The following is a 19092-nucleotide window of genomic DNA, read 5'->3' on the forward strand; positions in this document are numbered from 1 at the left end:
CATCAAAATGAATAAATAATTTTAATTTCTACACACATAGTTTTAAAAATTTTTTAGCTTTTGTAAATCAGGAGAAAATGTCTGGAGCTTAGTGATCCAACTCGCACTGTTACGTACCTTTGTAATTGTCTGAGGGCTGACCAGCTGGCAATGCAAAATAATACTGGGTATCTCTCCCATAGTACAGGGTATGTTTGGAGGTGTTTCCTATCTGGTAACTAAATTCATAATGAAAGTCCTATGGGGAGAAAAAATATGGGATACTTCATTTGAATGGCATCATCTATAAATATACATCTGCAACCTTCATTGCACCCAAGGACATATGCTGCAGCCAGAAACAGAATGAATGAGAGCCAAACACGGTCTCCGGCTGCACAACACATGTGCAGAGTTCTCCTGGTTCCCACTTGCACAATTCTTCCCTACAGAGCTCTCTTCCAAAGGACCCAAAGCAGGAATAAAACAAGATTCCTCACTCAGGGTCTGCTAGCTCTCCAGCCTGAAGGTCCTGTCAGTCATGAATCAGACTGACAAGTGTTCCTCCAGGTGAAGAGGATCCTGCTGCCCCCTGCAGTAGCTAGGCACATGTAAACATGAGTGACAACAGAGAAAGGAGATGGGACACACACTCTGTTAGGAGCAGAGGTCTTTGGAACTAGACTTTGAGGAAAGACCTGGGCCTGGTCTTTCCTGAGGACATGTGTGGGCTTCTTGAGAAGTGACAGAGGCAGAACAAAAGGGAAGAGACAGGCAGTGTATAGAGCAAGAAGACAGGGAGGATGGTACCAAGATTGCAATGTTGTAGCCTGCAACCCAATCTCAAAAGGAAGCTTGCTAACCCAATCTCAGAAGGAAGCATTTATTCCTTCACATATAGCTCTCTAATCATCACAAACTTTCTATAAGAAAAGAAAATAAAAGAAAGAAAAATATCCATAGTGACCTTCTCCATTGCCCAAATCAGGAGAGTAAAATGAAGTCCAAATTAGAGACATGCCCCAGGGTCAGGGTCAGATTCCTCTGAGTTACTCACTGCCTGCTTGTGTGCACAGCAGTAATGGGGACTCCTGCTCTGATCATATGGTAGAGGCCCTGAGTATCCCACTGTGGTTCCTAGTAAGAAAGTCTCTCTCTCCTTCAAAACTGGGGGGCCATTCTGACCTTGTTTCCATTAGAGAGAGGGAAGGTCCCATTCATGCTTGAGCAACTTTCCAACATTTGACTGCAGGCCCAAGTCCTTTACAGAAGGGAAGAAGAGGCCTTAGTTCCTACTGCATGCCATGCAGAGCTCACCATAACTTCCAAAAGCTGCTATTACCTTTGGTCTCAGTACAGAAAAGGGGCTGCCACCTACCGGTTTTCCTGACATGCAGAACACACTGAAGATGGTGTGGGCCTCCAGACCATGGTGGGGCTGCACATGACAGGCCATGTCCTGTGGAGCTGGGTTGATTGTCAAGTACAGCTGGGCTTTGCCTAGTAAGTCTTGCTTTGAAGCTAAGAGAAAAATGGGATAGAGTTTTGAGCCAGGATGGAAAACAACAGTAACAGAAGTTTTTATAGCAAAAAAAACTTAGAGCAGTGGTTCTCAAAGGAAGTCCTCAGACCAGTAGCATTTGCATCATCTGGGAATTGAAAGGCAGATTCTTGAGCCTCTCCTCAGACCTGCTGAATCAAAGACTGAGATGCAACAGTCTATAGTTCAACAGACTTTTAGGAGTTTCTGACAAAAGCTGGAGTTTGAAAACACTGCCTTAAAGCATGCATTCATAGAAAAAGCATTTACTGGGTGCTTACTAGGTGGGGAAGGTACGTTCCCAGACCCTGGGCAATGAAAGTAAATGAGACAGACCAATTCTCTACCCAGAAACCACACAACACCCACCAATAGAGACCAAAACCTGGGGGGAGAGGACACTGACAGACACATCACCCCACAAATCAAACCTGTTCCATTCCCCTATTCTCTTTAAGCCTCAGCCATGTACATAAAGACATCTAAGTTGAATTTATTAACTGATACAATTTTATCTTCTCATTTCATTAACTGTATTAATATCATAAGTATTTGTTGAGTAGCTATCCCAGTATACATAATTATTAGTTCCCAATGATTAAACATTTTATTTTCCACATTCTACTATTATTAGTCACATTATAATGACTATTCTCATATATAAACTTTTTTAAAAAAATTTGCTTTTTAGTTATAGGTGGACAAATATCTTTTTTTTAGAGAGAGAGAGAGAGAGAGAGAATTTTTTATTTTTATTTTTTTCAGTTTTCGGTGGACACAACAACTTTATTTTTTATTTTTATGTGGTGCTGAGGATCGAACCCAGGCGAGCACATTACCGCTTGAGCCACATCCCCAGCCCAATAAATATATTTATTTTATTTTTATGTGGTGCTGATGATCGAACTCAGTGCCTCATACATGCTAGGGGATCACTCTACCTCTGGAGCCACCAGCCCTCTCATGCATAAACTTTTTAATCTTTCAATGTATTTTTCTTGATATGAATTATAAGATGGAAATTTGCATGTCAAACTCTAAAATCTTGATGCCAATGATCATCATCAAGTGTCACAATAGGGACCTAGAGAACCTGTGCTACATATTAAGGGCTGGGTTAACACTGTTTATGTGTTTTATTATCTAAGGCAGCTCCTTCAATACAGGTAAAATCCAAGAGGAAAAAGTGACTAATTCCACCTGGCTGACCAGGAAAATCTCTATGAAAGAAGGCATTTGAGCAAGTAGCCCTAAGGTACAAGTTATATACTGGTTAGGAAAAAGACCTGAGGATAAGAATGGGCATCTCAGCTAAAATAACTCTGATGGGAAGGACAGAGTCACACAGTGGCCCAATGTGTTGGGAAGAGCATAGCAGGTGAAGGAAGCTGTCAGGGAGAGTGTGGGGCAGAGGAAAAGGAAACAAGACAGGACATCTGGGCCCCCAGCTCACTGTTCCCTGCCATCCAGGGACACTGAATAAGCCCATGAACAAGCCCATGGACAAGCTCCCAGGGGTCTCCTGCGCTGATAATATATGTGGCCTATCAAAAAGAATGGCTATAAGCTTGTCACTAAGACAAATTTCAGAAGCAAGAGAGAGGCCCAGCAGAAGGACAAGAGGGATTGTTAAACAAAAGCAGGCATTGTCCCTCTTCAAAAACAGCAGGGACTTGGCTTAGTTTTGGGGCAGGAAGAGGCTCACAGTGGTAGTAAGAATCCAGAAGATCTGTAGGGATCTTTGCCCCATCTACCAAGTTTCAGAAGAAAGTGAACCTCAAGTTTTTTCCTCAGGTGATGTGAGAGTTAATGCATGATACAAGATTGAAAATGCATGGCGGGTTTTAATGAATGCAAAAATGTGGACATCGTCTCTAGATAAATATTGTTGAATCCTCCCTACTTGTTAAAAAGGAAAATATCAAGAAGTTACCTACAAGTATGATCTCAGAATGAGTCATATATATGTGGGAAGGGATGTTGGGCACTGGGAAATGATATGCACGTGGGTGAAGCCTGTTTCAAAATAAAATAAAAAGGGCTGGGGATATAGTGTGCTTGCCTAGAATATGTGAGTCCTGGACTCAAAAGCATTGGGGGAAAATAGCAATCCTTTACCCTGTTTTAAACATGTGCCTGATTCCACAAGGAAGAGTAAATCACAGAAACACAACCACTTCCTGCTCTTGTTCTCTAACATAAAGGAGCAGGGAACTGACATCTGGAGAGAAGGGGAGTCAGGACCCTGGTGCAAATGTCTGCAGGAGTGACAAGTGATTGTCCTTTCCAAGAAAAGATGAAAATACAGCCCAAACACTTATGGTTACCCCACACCAGATCCAACTGGCAACATAACATACCCACAGATGCTTGTAGAACATATGTCTCTCCACTGCTCAGTGAGTATGGTTTTATTGTCACAATAGGTTCTGTGATACCTACAGAAGAGAAGGCAGCCACAAGGAAGCAAAGGTCAGTGGCCTGCAGGACAGGGGTCAAGCAGAGCCTAGGCATCAAGTTCTGCTCTTGCTCCAGGGATGAAGTTAAATAAGTTGTATTTGGAAATGCCATTAGATTGTTACTACCTTCTCTAAAGAGATGAAATCCTATTTCTAGGTCTCTCCTGCCCAGTAGAAGCAATACTGAGGTTGGATCTTTCATCCTGGCTCAGAAACAGTACTAGTTTCCCAAGAAACAAGAGAATGCTGGTAAGATTTTATGTTATATGTTTACAATATATTCAGTTTTCAATTTTGCTATTTTATGAAATTATAAAGTATGATTAAGGAATATCAAAGCAATTTTTAAGTCTTTGTGGAATATTAGTTATGAGAAATTCTCAATCTGGGTATAACTATTGTCCTACTGTTCAGGTTTGTTCCTCAGCAGACACAGGTTGATCCCCACACCATGTACCTTTGAATCAAGAGAGACCTAGAAAACAAGGTTGATGATATAAACAGGGATAGTTTTTAAACATTGTAATTTTGCAATGGTATTTCCAAAAATGTTTTTTAAGAAGAAGTGAGGAGGAAATTACTGAAGAATAGTGTGAGATTCAGAGCTTAGGGAGTGGCCTAAGGATACCTATTACTAGAAAAGGCAGTCACCCAACAGATAGGGAAAAATCCTCATGCCTGTGCTGGGGAAAACTGGACAAAAACCCAACTGCTGTAGAGGGGCAGCTTCATTTTGAACCATCCATGTAAATGGCTCATCAAGTGGCTCGTCTAACCTGTGAAAAGCCACACCAAGGTGGACACCAAGGCATTTGGGCGCATGCAGATATGCATCCCCCTGTCAGTCTGTAGACGGGGGATGCATGTGTACAGAAGAAGGTAGCTCTAGCCTGGGTAAAGGAGCCCTGGGCTGTGGACAGACACAAGTAGGAGAGGGAGGACAGCTCCAAATACTTATCTACTAAAAGGAAAGTTTTATAAGAAATTGAGGGCTGATATCCAGAGTTTTCTGAAGCAGCTAGGAAATCAGGACACAAAGAGCACATTCATACCCGATGAGGTGTAGCCTTGGAAAACAGCTCTGCTGATCAGGGCCTTGGGCCAGTCGATCACAAGGGCAGGCTCAGCTCTGCCAGCGAGGAGAAAGGGGCCCACTAGGTTGTCCCCCTCACCAGGGCTCTCTTCCTCAGCACTCGTGCTCAGTCCTGGGAGGCCTGTGTAGTTCCCTAAGAAGATCAACCAAGTCCATGGATGTTATGCTCCATGCATGCATAAATATTGCACAATTAATCCCACTTTTATATACAATTATTTCAACAAGTAAAATAAACAAATAAATAAAAGATAGTGCAATGGGGTAAAGGAAGGGGATCGGGGGAGGAAGGAGGGGAGGAAAAGTGGAAATACTATAGAGTTAAATGGAACACATTATGTTATATGCAGGTATGAAGAGGTCACAATGAACCATATTATTATGTATAATTATATTCACTAATAAAAATATTTAACAAGAGAAAAAGTCATGATCTCCTTAAAGCACGAATGACTCAATGTTGACATTAGTGACTATTTCTACAATTGCTGAATACCACATGTCTAAAATAATGTCTTCAGCAAAAAAAAAAAACATATTCAAGCAATGCACTTTGTTATTATGTAATTATTGACCTAATCACATGTTCCTTCCTTCCTTTATTTATTCAACAAATATTTATTATGGTCTACCAGGTCCAGGTCTAAGAACTAGAGATAGAGTGAACCAAACCAATAGAGCAAAAGAGTCAGAAAAACAAACAAGTAAATACATAGATAATGCAAATCACCTAATGATAAGTGTGATAAAGAAAAATAAAACAGGATTTGCAGAGAAAGAGAGTGCAGGGAGTGGAAAAGTGGTGGGGAGCTCCTCTCTAGAGTGGCTTCAGAACACAGGATGGAAGAAGCTCTTTGAAAATCTGGAGGAGGAAGTTTCCATACTGAGTTAAAACCACACTGTTATGGTGTGGTTTGTTAATTGCCACGGGGAGGGTCTTCCAAGGGCAGTCAGAGGGAGTCAATAAAGTGGGATGGTGGCCTACGAGGTTGGGGGTCATGCTAGGGGACACAGCCCACAGCCTCTGTCCTGTGTGTGATGGGAAGCCACTGGAGGTACTGTCTGGAGGTGACAGTGTGGCTTGTGGTGGGGAAAGAACTCTGTCTGCTATGCAGTGAAATGACAACATGCAGCAGGAACAGAAGCAGAGTGACACCAGGCCACATGATCTCACTCATCCAGCCATTCACTCCAGAAATAAATCACTCACTCACCATCCATCTATCTGTTCTGTCAACAAATAAATTGTCCACCTATTCATTGACAGATAAATCATTCTTGAATCCTCCATCTACTCATTAGACAGACTAATCAAGTGTTCACTTGATCCGTTTATTCTCCTGACAGATAAATCATCTACTAATGGGTCATCCATTCACTTGATAGATAAATAAATCATTTTCTGGTCATCATTGGATAATACCCTTACTGGATGCTAATGTGCCAAGCACTGCAATAGCTCTGGGGACACTAGCAGAAGCTAGTCACGGAAGCTTTCTCTGAAGATCTCAGGGTAAAAGAGACTGACAAAGAGATGATTAGGCCAGTGCCCTCTGCATTAAACGGTTAGGAGGAAATACCCTTGGCTGGTGGGGGGTCATCATCAGACTGAGAAATGCTTCAGAGACTGGTAAATAGAGCAGATCTTCAGGGAAGATGCTTGGTAAGTAGGCAACTTGGGAGAGTGTGGGGGAGGCATTTTAGGCAGAGGAACCCCCTGACAGGGTCTGGGAGAGCTGGAACGCTCATCATCAGGCCTGAGGGTACTGAGAGATTTTTGGAGCAGAGTACAAGAAGTGCAGAAGGAGGTAAGCTAGAATCAAAGTTTTGGGCCAACCAGTTCCAGGCAGAGGAGTTTAAACTTTCCCTCTGACTCTGGGAGCTCCAGGTGGCCTTGATGTAAGGGAGAAGCACATGAATCTAGCCTTCAGCGAAGGGTGTGGAGAAGAGATGGAGAACAGTGGGCCAGGATGCAGGGCCTACATGGAACAATCATAGAAGCAGTTACCTCTCTGTCTTCCTCTAGATGGCATTGCTTCTTGGATATCACTGTAATAGGCTTCAAAATCTATGAGACAAAATCACAATGTTTCACTTAAAGCCACAATTAACAAATAGTGGGTGTGAATCCAGCACTCTGTGATTCAAGGTCATTGTGCATGTGACTTCAAACCTGACCCACCAGATGCACCCTTCCCAAGATAAACCTGGTGCCCAAATAAGGGGACAACCTGCAGAGATGGAGGTACTTGCCATCAAGGGCAGGTGAGAAGCTGGGTTGAGACCAGCTTCTCTCAGAGAGGCTCACAGTTGAGGCTCCTTCACCAAGGGACCCCAGCTCTGGGCCCAGTGGCTCATCCTCAGAAGGATCCTCCAGGGCTGTGTTGTCACCAGAAGCAGGAATCTGGTGGCCACCCACAGTGGACTCTGTAGAGGTGCTCCTAGTGACTAAAAGGGCAAGCCGACCGTGGATCATGGGTGAAGGCTCTCGTGAAGACAGCGTGGGTGATCCACTGGAATCTGTCATATTTGGCTCAGTGGTCAGAAGATTTGACTCTGATGACTTCAAAGTCGTTCCGAGTGCTGAGGCACCCAGCAGCCCCACAGTGCTACAAAAGGGAACTTAAACACACATATGACAGTGTTAAAATTCTGGACCAAATAGGAAAAATTAGCTTTTTAAAAGTCTGTAAATTTTGTAAGACTGCTCTGCTTTCAACAAGTCTGATGTGAATTCAAAACCCGCACTTGAGAGATAAACCCATGGAACGTGGTTTTCATCAGATAGTCTGGAGATCAATTGCAGCAAACATGTAGGGGGGGATTTGCTTTCCCCAGGATCCATAGAGACTGAAGGGGAGCCTGCCAGATTCTCCACACCCTCTGTATTGGTTTTTCATGTATTATAGAAACAATTTGGGGAACATGGAATTTCTCCCAATCCTCACTTCCCTACCTGACAGTAAGGACAGAATATTACAATTCCAAAAAACATCAAATTTATGATGAAGAATCAGGAGCAAAGAAAAAAAATAGCCATGGGCATATAAATGAACTGTCAATCATGCTGTTGCTTTTGACTATGGGGGAGCCAGGATCTTGAGATTCATCCATCTAGGGCAATGTTTCTTTTCCTGGAAATTTAACCTCTGGACACCCTCTGGCTTTGATTCCAGAAAATTCAACATACCCCAAAAGAATTAAAGAATTCATCTCCTGCAATGCAGGGCATGACTGCATCAATGTCTTCATGTCCCCTTAGCCACTGAGACTAGCTGTACTCAGAGTTCTACTTTCAGGAGCTTTGTATCGCCCCATTGAACAGATTGTTTTTAAATGGCAGAAGGCCAATAGGGGTTTGGCAGGAGCTGTGCTGAAAGAACTGGCTGCCAGCTCACAAACAAAGCTGCTCTGTTTGCCATGGGAACTGTCCCCCTTATCACAGTCATCACCACATGAGAACTCAGTCTTGATCCTGGTTCACACCTAAGTGTCCCACCGGAACTTCGAGCCAACCAGCCCACACACCCAGCATGTTCGTACACATTATTTTACTTAGTCTTATCACCACTCTGTGGAACAGTATGAGAAAGGACTTAAATGTGTCAAGAATGATGTTAAAAAATTCTTTAATCCTGGGGCATTAGACCATAGTTTCCTAGGTCATTCTGACCCAGCACACAGCTCATTTCTGCAGATTTCCCAACACCACAATGATAATCAATAACCCAGGTAAAAGCCCCTTCCTGTTTACTGCAATTCCTACTTGGACTGACCATTAATCAGTGACTGACCATTAATCCACATGCTGTGTCTTTCTCATCAATTGCAATTTCTTTCTTCTGTTTTAACCTATAAAACCCAGTCTCTTGGATATCATTTTATGAGCCCTTACTCTGGGCAACTAAAGTTGTGTGCTCTACCTTAGTGGCCATCCTCATTCTGCCTTGCATAAACTCTTTGTTCCCATACTCGGCATGCCTCAACTTGTCTTTTGGGCTGACAAGAAGGGTACCCATCTTTCAGTGAATCTTGGAGAAGAGGTTATAATCACCAGCTGGCAGTGCAGGAAAGAGGCTCAGAACCAGCCCTCACCATGCAGACTGTGTAGAAAAATCAGACTCAGTTTCTCGTACTATACTCTTACAACACAGATCACTTCAGTGATCCTAAATGGTGTGAGTTCTCCCCACTAACAAGAAAGCAAGCAGTTCTGCAGAAGACATCCACTTGTATTCCTCAATTCAGTTCAATTCTCACATTATGTTACTGGAGGTAACCTCAGACCTCACAGGTTAAGCCTCAAGACTGTGCCTATTTTGGGTGCCAATTGCGAGCCCCTGATGGTTTTACCTGTGCTTCTGACTAATCAGCTATAAATCAGGGGTTCCCATGACAACCTCATTACACAAGCATGACTGATTAAATCATTGGCCCTTGGTGACCAACTGGGGCTGAAACTCCCAACCTTGGCCATCCCACCTTGGTCTTTCTGAAGACCAACTCTCATCCTGAAGCTACCTGAGAACTGCCAGTCATCAGTCACCTCATTAGCATACAAAAAGGCACTATTACTTTGAGGATTCCAAGGATTTGGGGATTATGCCAGGGATGAGTTATATGCCAGGGATGTAGACCGAATATATACTTCACAATATCATAGGGACACAGTCCTCTGAAAGGTGAGTCACATCATGTGTCCTTTTCAATAGATCACTGTGGCTTTAAAAAAATAAAACTGTCTCAGTGAATGCTGCACATAGCCTTCTGTCACTTCCACAGGGTGCTTGAGAGTAGCAGTTGATTCCTTCCTATCTTTTGGAGGGTGAAAACAAGAGGTACTAGGGAAGCAGAAGCCATCAACCAGGCAAATCAGACATACTGGGTCAGACCAAACTCTTGGCAAATGCAAGACAACCCCGAGCTTTCTCCTCAGTCAGTAAAATAAAGCAAACATTTCACCTTCAATTCTGTTCTTTTCTGTTGCATTGACTAAAAAAAGATCCCAGGAATAAGAGAGATTTTGTATTTCTCCACAGTCTTCACACACAGCTTGGAGAGACAGTTCTTCATTCCAATTGACATAGATGTCTTTAAAATTGACCCAGGAGATGTGGATGAATCTGAAATATACAAATCAGTTTGATATTTTAGGAAAATGTATGGGTCCTTGGCTGCATGTGTTCATGCTGGGCATGCCCAAACTGCCCAAGCTGTCTCTTCATCATGGGAACTCAAGTCCGTATGATGGAGCACATGGCATGTGACCAGCTGCGCCATACTGGACACATGATTTGATCTAACAGACCAGCAAGCACACTATAACCTGGCTCAGTTCAGAGAGGCTATGTGACTTTTTTGAGACTCATGGCCTTCAGCTTGGGCTCTGGCCAAGCCCTCTATAGAGAACAGCTGATGCCTAAGTAATCTTCTCATCTCCTCAGCTCAGTCTTCAAAACCACCCTCATGCAGACCTGCCAAACCGTGCACCTTTGTGATTCTCACCTAGTCTCAGGAGCTCACAAAGAAAGATGCTGCCATCTGCCTTGGCTTTACCTCCTCTCTGTGCAGGGTCAATGGTGGTGGGATCCCCCACCCCACCACCGCCCCTTACCACACACAACTCCATATGTAACTCTACCCTCCACACAGCCCAGTGCCACCACAGCCACCTCCTGACAATTTCTCTAGTCTCTCTGATGACCAGCACTTTGGAAAGCACATTTTGTGGACAGGGGTTCTTCCAAATGTTACCATATGGCTGGAGACTGTCAGGCCCTGTCAAACAGCTTTCTTTTCTGTAGGACTTGGCGAGCCTCTAAAGGTCCAGGAATGATAAAGACTAAGTGGTTTGCAGTGTTTCCCATGCAAACACCCCATGCACTGTGCCCCATTTCTCAGACCACAGCCTCAACATGCAGCTCCCTGTGCAGGAGATGAGAGGTGTCACGGTACAAAGGGCCGCACAGCTTCCTTGCAGGGAACCATGTCCAGCTTGTCCATGTGTGTGTTTGTGTGCCTGTGTATCTCTGTGTATACTTGTACACAGTGGTTCCCCCCCATCCACAGTTTCACTTTCTACCTTTTCAGATACCTATGGCCACTGAAGCAAATGGAAAATTCCAGGATAAATTCATAAGGATTAAATTGTGCCATTCTGAGTGGTGTAGTAAAATTTTGTATCATCTCAAAGTGGTGGGCCCTGGGCAACACCTCCTTCTCACTTAGGTCTAATGACTCTTATCTCCAGAGGGGGAGGTCAGTGAACTGCTGTGCCCATGCCCACCCTGGCTACTCGACTTGATCCTGGTACTGATGTTTGGGAGCTACACATGGACTAAGGGTGATGCAGGGCTTTTGGGTTTTGGTCATAACATTTCATTTCTTCTGCAACCTCTCATAGTCTCAGATGGAACAACTGGGTTCATTCTTGGGATGAACCTGAGATGTATAGAAGGGTTAAACTGGGCTCCCCAAATGCCTACCTTGGGACTCAGATGGCTTTGCCTCCTCTGCCATCAGCCCCAAGAACTGGGACAGTCTCCTGTCTTAGAGGCATATTCTGAAACAGAGGGAACCCTCTGAGACCCTACTCAGAGATTCCCGCTGTGCTGGCATGCTTAGCCTATCAGGAGCTTCCCAGAGATCAGTCCCTAGCCCCTTCTTGACAATGCCTTCCTCCTCTTTAGCAGCATGATCCCACATGACCAAACCCCAAACTGCCTTCCATATGCATGGATTACTTTCCTGGTTACCAACACCAGCCAGGACCACTCAGCTCAGCTCAGCTCAGCTCCAAGTCACATACCTGAAGGCAAAAGCAAGACTGATGGAAAGGAACACCTCAGCCTTGGAAGAATTCCTGCCAGAGCTGGAAACCATGAGTGTCACGAGAAACTGGTCACAGCATTTGCTAAGCCATTTTGCTGTGAAGGAAATGGTGGGAGCCCCAGTGTCCAGTTGGTGTGGAGTGGAATTGTCAAAGCAGGGCTGTCCAGGTGAGTTGGCAGCAGTGCAGGTCCAATGATACCTGTTGAACGGACAGTCATGGCACCTCTGATGTCAAAGGGATGTGGGCATGGGGAAGAGATGATGTCCCCTTGTTCTTTTCCATCAGTGAGGTGTCAATCATTGGATTCTCAGACTAGCTCCTCCCACTCACTGATGTGTAACCCCAACTTCATCCCTGGGGACCCTCACTTTCCATACCAACCTGGTAGCTGCTGCCACCCTTCCTGCACACAGTGACTCCCTCTGCTCACACTTCTGCTACCTCAACATGCTTCTACTACACAGCATGCTCGCCTCAAGCAGTCTGCCAACACTGTATCTCATCTTTGTGACAATTTCACGACATACAGGAATGCCATATTGACCCAAATTTAGGAAGAAAATGCATTTCCAGAGGCCTCAGAGAGCTGCCCTATTTCAGAGCTGGTGAAAGATGGGATAAGCAGATGGATGACTCTAGATATCTCTGCTCTAATCTCACTATCTTCCTGCAAGGAAACTGTCATATTCAGCAAGACAAATGTGTTTGCTTTATCAAGATCAAGCAAGCAGACAGACAGCGTCATCCCTAACCCTGAGCAGTCTCATTCCTGAGGGACAGCTAAACAAGCAGTTTGGCAGGGAAGAATTGCTGGCTTAGAAATGCATGGCTGGAGGGTCCAGGACCAATCTGACAGTAGAGCCGTTTCTTCAGGTGCTACTTAAGTCTGAGCCATCATTGTGCTTTAAAGGTGGCTCTCCCTACATGGTGTGAAGGTACCACATTCTAGACCTGTTTCCAAACCATATGAGGCGGCATTATGATAGCCCTTTAATCACCCCACAGGGTGGCAGCATCCTCTGACTTACATGCTGGGAAGAGCAAGTGAACCTGGGATCAGCTGGGCTATTCTGCATTCCCTGGAAGCAAATTCAGCACTTTTCAGCAGCCATGCACTGATATCTTGTTTTCAGACATGAACCTGGGTGCTGAGAGGTATAATGATAAACAAGACCCAGTTGGTCTCTTAGGCCCAGAGTAGAGATAGCTTTGTCTCTTTGCCTGGAGCATGTACACAGATGGAATTTTCAAATGGTGGGGTACTCAAGAGGATATGGAAGTTGGGGGAATGGGGTGGGGTGGGAGATAGTAATCTCTCTCCTCTTTTGGATTAAAAGAACACCGAATCCCACCACTGTAGAGCAGCAAACACATATGGTATCTCAGGGGTTAAGACAACAAAGCGATTCTTCTAATTATTTATAAAGTATTAGTAAAGTAGGCACTGTGTGCCATGCACAAGGGATATATTAAGGGAGAGCCCTGTCCTCTGGAGCTCATACTCAATGCAGGATGATAGTGAACAGTGGCCACATAAGTGAAACCATAACAAAGAAAGCCAGGATTCATCATTTTAAATGGGCCTCACTGGGAAAGTGATGCTTGAGCATTCATTGAATCAAAGGAAGGAGGTGGTGACAGACTCACCACTGAGAGAAGAACTACAGAAGGAACCTGACTGCCAGGAGCTCAGGGAAGATTACTCTGGCTAGGAGTGAACAGCGTAGGAGTCGGGGACAGTTGCAACTGGAGCTAAAAGGGCATGTCGGCCTCAGCTGAGGATGTTGATTTCTACTTGGAGTAAAAAGAGAGTTCTGGAAGATTAGAACAGTGAAGTGAGAGCACCTAACTTGTTCTAGAAGAATCCATCCTCTGCCTTGGAGAATCGGCTGCAAGGGGAGGATGGAGCCATGGAGGTCTCTAAGGAGAGGCTGTCTCGAAGATGAGCTAAGGCCCTGGGGGTTCAGCACAATGAAGCAGAGAAGATATGTGGAGCTGGTGTTTCAGGTAAGGCTGACAAGATCTTGACAGAGGGAACATGAAGTGTGTGTGAGAGAGAAGTCAGAGAGACAAAGAGGAATCACTCAGCCAAAACCATTAGCAGGGAGAATTGTTCCTCAAGTGGAGATGGGGGAGACTGAATGTGAGGAAGTAGGAACTGTGGCTGAGAGTTCTCAAGGCACAGAAAAGGGAGTGCTGAAATGGGACAGGGACATATAGCCTGGAGTGCTCCCTACTGAGGATGCATGTCTGTGGCTACTGGGCAGGGATGGGTCCAGGGAGGATGCATGTACAAGGATCATGGACGGACTCAAGTAGGAGACTGAGTAGGTCCCCAAGTCAGGCTGCAGATGGCTATGGGGACAAGGCCTGTGTCGGAGCCTCCAATAGCAAGAAACTCCCACAGGGACATGTAGTACTCTCCTCTCCCACACAAGGCCTCTCACCACCCAGAAATTTTAATGAAAGGGTAATGGTTAGACATCACCTTCCAAAATCATATTTTAAATACCACCTTTAAAAGCTATTCACATTTCTCTCCCCTCTTTTCTAAATTATCTTATGTTTTGATCTAAATAAAACAGTTTGGCTTATGAAAGCAGATGGACTTTCATTTCTTAAAAATGTTATACAGAATTCTCAAATGATTTTTTTCCCAACATTCCTGAGGTTGAAGGAGTCAGAGTCTGAGAGGAGCAAAGCTCCCCATCTCACCTGAGAGCAGCCCCCGGATAGTCTGGGTCATAGGACTGGGATCCTTGGAGGATGATGGGGGTCAAGGTAGCCCTGGGGATGAAGAGGTGTGTGCCCTCCGAGATCACACTGACAGGTGCCCTGCTTTGCACTTCCACACCCACGCAGTAGTTGCTGTGCACCACACTGCCCTGGATCTGAACCTAAAGGGTCAACGACAGGGGCGTATCACACAGGGTCAAAGCAGGTGCTCGCTGGATCTATACACATGACACTAGAAAGGGAATAGGGGTGTGTATATATGCATTCTTGGGTTCAACTAAACCAGTCCCTATTGTCAAAATAAACCACCTACTGTGCACCCATTGGAGACATGGCTGAAGCGAGAATATGAGCATTTTCCTATCAAGTCAGGTTTAATCTGCAAAGTTGCCTGGGCTTGTGAACATAGAACCTCAAATAGCAATATTCCATGTATGCCATTTTGTGACAATTCTCAAACCTCTTCTGTTAACATTTTTCTGACTTTCATCCAAATGTGTAATGCACTTTAAGAACTGTAAATGAAATTTCAGACAAGTGCTTTTTTTGTTTGTTTTGGTACTAGGGATTAAACCCAAGAATGCTTTACCACCGAGTTACATCTCCAATTCTTTTTATTTTTTATTTTGAAACAGGGTCTTGCTAAGTTGTTTAGGGCCTCAATAAGTGGTTGAGGCTGACTTTGAACTTGTGATTCTCCTGCCTTAGACTCTCTAGCCACTGGAATTACAGGCATGTGCCACCATGCCTGTGTCAGACAAATACTTCTAAATTTAGAAAACATAAAACAATTTATAAATAAGGCATTCAAAACATTCTTTTAAAATTTTGATGGTAAGCTGTGAGCAGTGTTTGAAAAGATATAGTCTAACCCTTGCTGTACTTTTCCCTGGACTTGGGCTCATCCCTTCTGGATTTTCCTCCTACAAATGCACCCTGCTGGTCAGGCGCCTGAGTATAACCAGAGATAGCATAATGACCGCATGATCAAAACTATGATTTACACCCCCAACCTGTATTTACTCAGTTCCTCCAGCACCAAGGAAGCCCTGAGAAGGCTCCAAGCCTGTGAGCTCAATGTGGGAGGTGCTGGAAGGTGAAGAGATGGGAAAAGCTCAGAGCCCGAGGGTCTGATCACAAATATAACATCCAGATGAGAGCAGAGATGGAAAAGCAATCAATTAGAAGGCAGAGGCAGGACAGGAGGCTGCTGGAGGGTAGGACATAGCTAAGGAACAAATGTACCAATAGATGTTGATGTCAGAGCATGGACCCAGCCCTGACCCCTCACATGGCCAGCAGGGTTCTTAAGCCAGTTGGTCAGAACCCTGAGCTGGACATGCCAGGCTTCAATGCCTGCCTTATTAGCTGTTTCATCCCATCTCCCTTGCTGTACCCCTACTCTCATGAAGCTGGTGGATGGAAAGAGAATCCCTTGGCTACACTGCCAACTGATTTCCCGGTTGGAAGGAGGATTTTTCCAAAATCCTCCTGATTTCCTGGTCACAAATAGACCTAAAGAATGGTGATGACACTGGTACTTAAGGTCTGCAGAGTAGATGAACAGCAGTATGAGGTATCTTCTGGAGGCTGATCATAGCCCATCTAGGGAGCATCCTCCCACCCACTCATGCCTCCACCAGGGCACCAAAATTGCTAGAGGACAGCTCCCTCAGTGACCTCACAGGACCCTGCCTCTGGACTACTTCATGTTGACCTCAATCTTCCACCAAGAATCTGCTTCCACCAAGGCCAGTGCCTAAGATACCCCACGTTTAGCCACAGGCACAGAAAATCTTCTTGTTCTTGTGTGCGACAATGAACAGTACAGATTACAAATTGAGATAAACCAAGCAGCTTGAATCAGGAGCACATACCATTTTCTAGAATATACCTACTAAAACATTTCCAGTATTTGAAAATTAAGCTTAAGAAAAAGAAATAACATGAATACTCATGGTGCTTTTTATATTGCACAGAAATACCAAAAACCTTGCCTCCTTTTTGAGCCTCTTTTCTCCCTCCCCCTGAAGATGTGGCTTTCTGGCATAGCTCTCTCCATCTGCACTCCTTGCCAGTTGGGGGCTGTGCTCCCTGTCCTCTGCTGGCTCTCCTCTGGCTAGATGGCTGTATCCGATCCACTTTAGCTACCACCCACTTTCTATTCTGTTGTCTTGACAGACATGGCGCCTGAATACTCTCCAGAACTGTCAAGCTCAACCTCTTAACATTGAAGTCACAATCCACCCCAGGTCTCTGGTCATCTTCAGAAGACCCCCCACTGAAGCCCATTTTCAGACCATTTCCCACCATTCTGCCTATAAGCCCCAACTGCTTCAGCATGATCATCCCCCTCCCCATGCATGTGACTCACATTAGGGGGCATTTTCCGATAATTGTTGATCCTGGTCAACAAAGATGTGGCTGAGGGTTCAGGGCCGCTCCTCCCTCAGAGTTTCCCATCACTGTTTAGACATGAATCATATCTTCTGTAGCTTGTTGGGGTCCGTCTATCTCCCCCAATACGTCATGTGCCCAAGTAAGCAAAGACCTTATTTCTCTTTGCATCCCTTCCCAGCACACTCATAGGTACTTGGTTTCCATTACTCAGCTCCACTCACCAGGTCTTACAGATTCTCTTTGAATTTTCCCTTGAACTCTCACAATTAGTTATCATGGCAAATCAACTGCTCCTATCTATCCTGCTTTTCTCTTTATTCCATCGTCATTACCTGTTTCAGCCCCTAAGTATTTCTTGACTTGGCTTTTAGAACACTCACCCAGAAACCCATCCTTCAATCAGTTTCCGATTCTTTCTCGTTAATACTTCTAGAGAAGAACATGCATCATGTTCAGAAGCATTGTTTTTTCTTATGACCTGTAGCTAACAGAGTTCCTCACAGTGTGGTCTGTGGCCTTCTGTCACTCGGCTAATCCATGGTGTGTCTAGTTCTCACTAAGTACAGGATCAAGAGGAAGCATGTGAGGGCTCCGTTCATGACATCCAGCACAGATCCAGTGGGCTCCCTTCCTTGATTGTCCTTGAGGCTAGTGTGTGAGTCCAGGGACCCTATGGTGAGCTGTCTGTGGCCTGAGCTGGGACCAAGGCTCAACAGGACTATGCACCCCACAGAGTAAAAGAACACCATTCCTCTACTGCAGAGATTTTTGGGTTCCCAGTCTAGTCTCAAGGAGCATCTCCTCAGTCTTGCCTTCCCACCTAACTATAGTCTGACAGCTATTGCGCACTATGCCTGGCCAAGCTGCTCCCCACACCCCACTTTCTATGCCTGTGCACCAACTGTTTTCAAGACCCCTCTTTCATGGAGCCCACTCTTGTAATGGCAATGATTCCTTCTTCTAATCCACACATTTTCACTATTTTTTTCTAGCAAAAATACACTAAAAGCTGGCAGAGGGCCAAAGTGCCAGGTGGTCACTGTGGATACTGTTCTCATGGCCCTGCCCTCTGGTGGTAGTCCTTCCGCCTTTTGTGGGTGACAAGCTCCTACATGGTCAAGTCATATATTCTTCTGGTGCACAGGAAGGTTTAATTAAATAAACTAGAAGGAGTTTTTCATCGATTACGTTAGCATTTGAACATACATTCTTTGGGGAGAATTGAAACATTTCTTCTAAAATCCTACCCACACTCTTAACAACCCCTATTTGTTGGTAGAACAGATTTAGGATTACAAATGCTGAGCTCTTACTCCAACACAGGGTGGAAAGCATTGGTTTCAGTGAACTGGCAATGGCACCAGGCAGTGAGCTCACCTTGGCGATGGCAGTGTAGTTCCCGCACGACAGCGTGTAGCTTGGGAGAATGATAGTTTGTCTGTGGACATTGATGGCAGCAGGGAGGAGGACGGGGGACCCATCAGAGTCCATAAAGCTCCAGGTGTAAGAAAGACCTTGAGAAATGTCACAGAGGACAGCAGCTTCAAATGTGACTCCCAGTCTCAGGGGCTGAGACCTCCATATCTAAGTATTGACAAGAGAAGATGTCCATCATATCTAATGACACAGTAAATTCTAGAAACTCATTCTCTCAAATCCCCAATTATTTTGTTTATGAATCACAGGGTGGAATCTAGGGCTGGACTTGAGACAGTAACAGAGCAAATACTGCCTCTATTTCATAGAAAAAAGTAAAAAGTACAAATGGAAAAATAAGAATAATAAGTATTTTTTCTTACATATTCCTACTGGAAAAAAAAAGAGAACTTTTGAAGCATGAAATTAAGGGGAAAATATAAAAGGAGAAGGTAACTAGATTTCATTACATAAAAATTCTGAACTTCTGAATGTCAAAAATAAAAAATTCAGAAAAACAATAGAATAAAAAAGAAAATTGTTTGCAATTTTTTGAGAGGTATTTGTTTTCTCTATTTTTTACTTTGCTGAAACATTCTAAAGTCATTACCAGAAATTATGACATTTAAACCTTTAA

General features: G+C 44.4%; 1 protein-coding gene across 1 annotated transcript in view; it reads right to left on the minus strand.

Annotated features, from left to right (window-relative positions):
• Pkd1l1 (polycystin 1 like 1, transient receptor potential channel interacting) overlaps nt 1-19092 on the minus strand; it is a 145058-nt gene that overhangs the window by 88455 nt on the left and 37511 nt on the right. The window contains exons 12-21 of the mRNA XM_077796442.1: nt 18417-18623; nt 14619-14800; nt 11880-12101; nt 10034-10194; nt 7397-7693; nt 7080-7139; nt 5031-5204; nt 3880-3957; nt 1358-1500; nt 118-238 (exon numbers count right to left, since the gene is read on the minus strand). Of these exons, the coding sequence (XP_077652568.1) occupies nt 118-238; nt 1358-1500; nt 3880-3957; nt 5031-5204; nt 7080-7139; nt 7397-7693; nt 10034-10194; nt 11880-12101; nt 14619-14800; nt 18417-18623 (1645 nt within the window). The remainder of the gene's footprint in view (nt 1-117; nt 239-1357; nt 1501-3879; nt 3958-5030; nt 5205-7079; nt 7140-7396; nt 7694-10033; nt 10195-11879; nt 12102-14618; nt 14801-18416; nt 18624-19092) is intronic.

This window comes from Urocitellus parryii, chromosome 3, assembly GCF_045843805.1.
Source record: "Urocitellus parryii isolate mUroPar1 chromosome 3, mUroPar1.hap1, whole genome shotgun sequence".
Taxonomy (NCBI): Eukaryota; Metazoa; Chordata; class Mammalia; order Rodentia; family Sciuridae; genus Urocitellus; species Urocitellus parryii.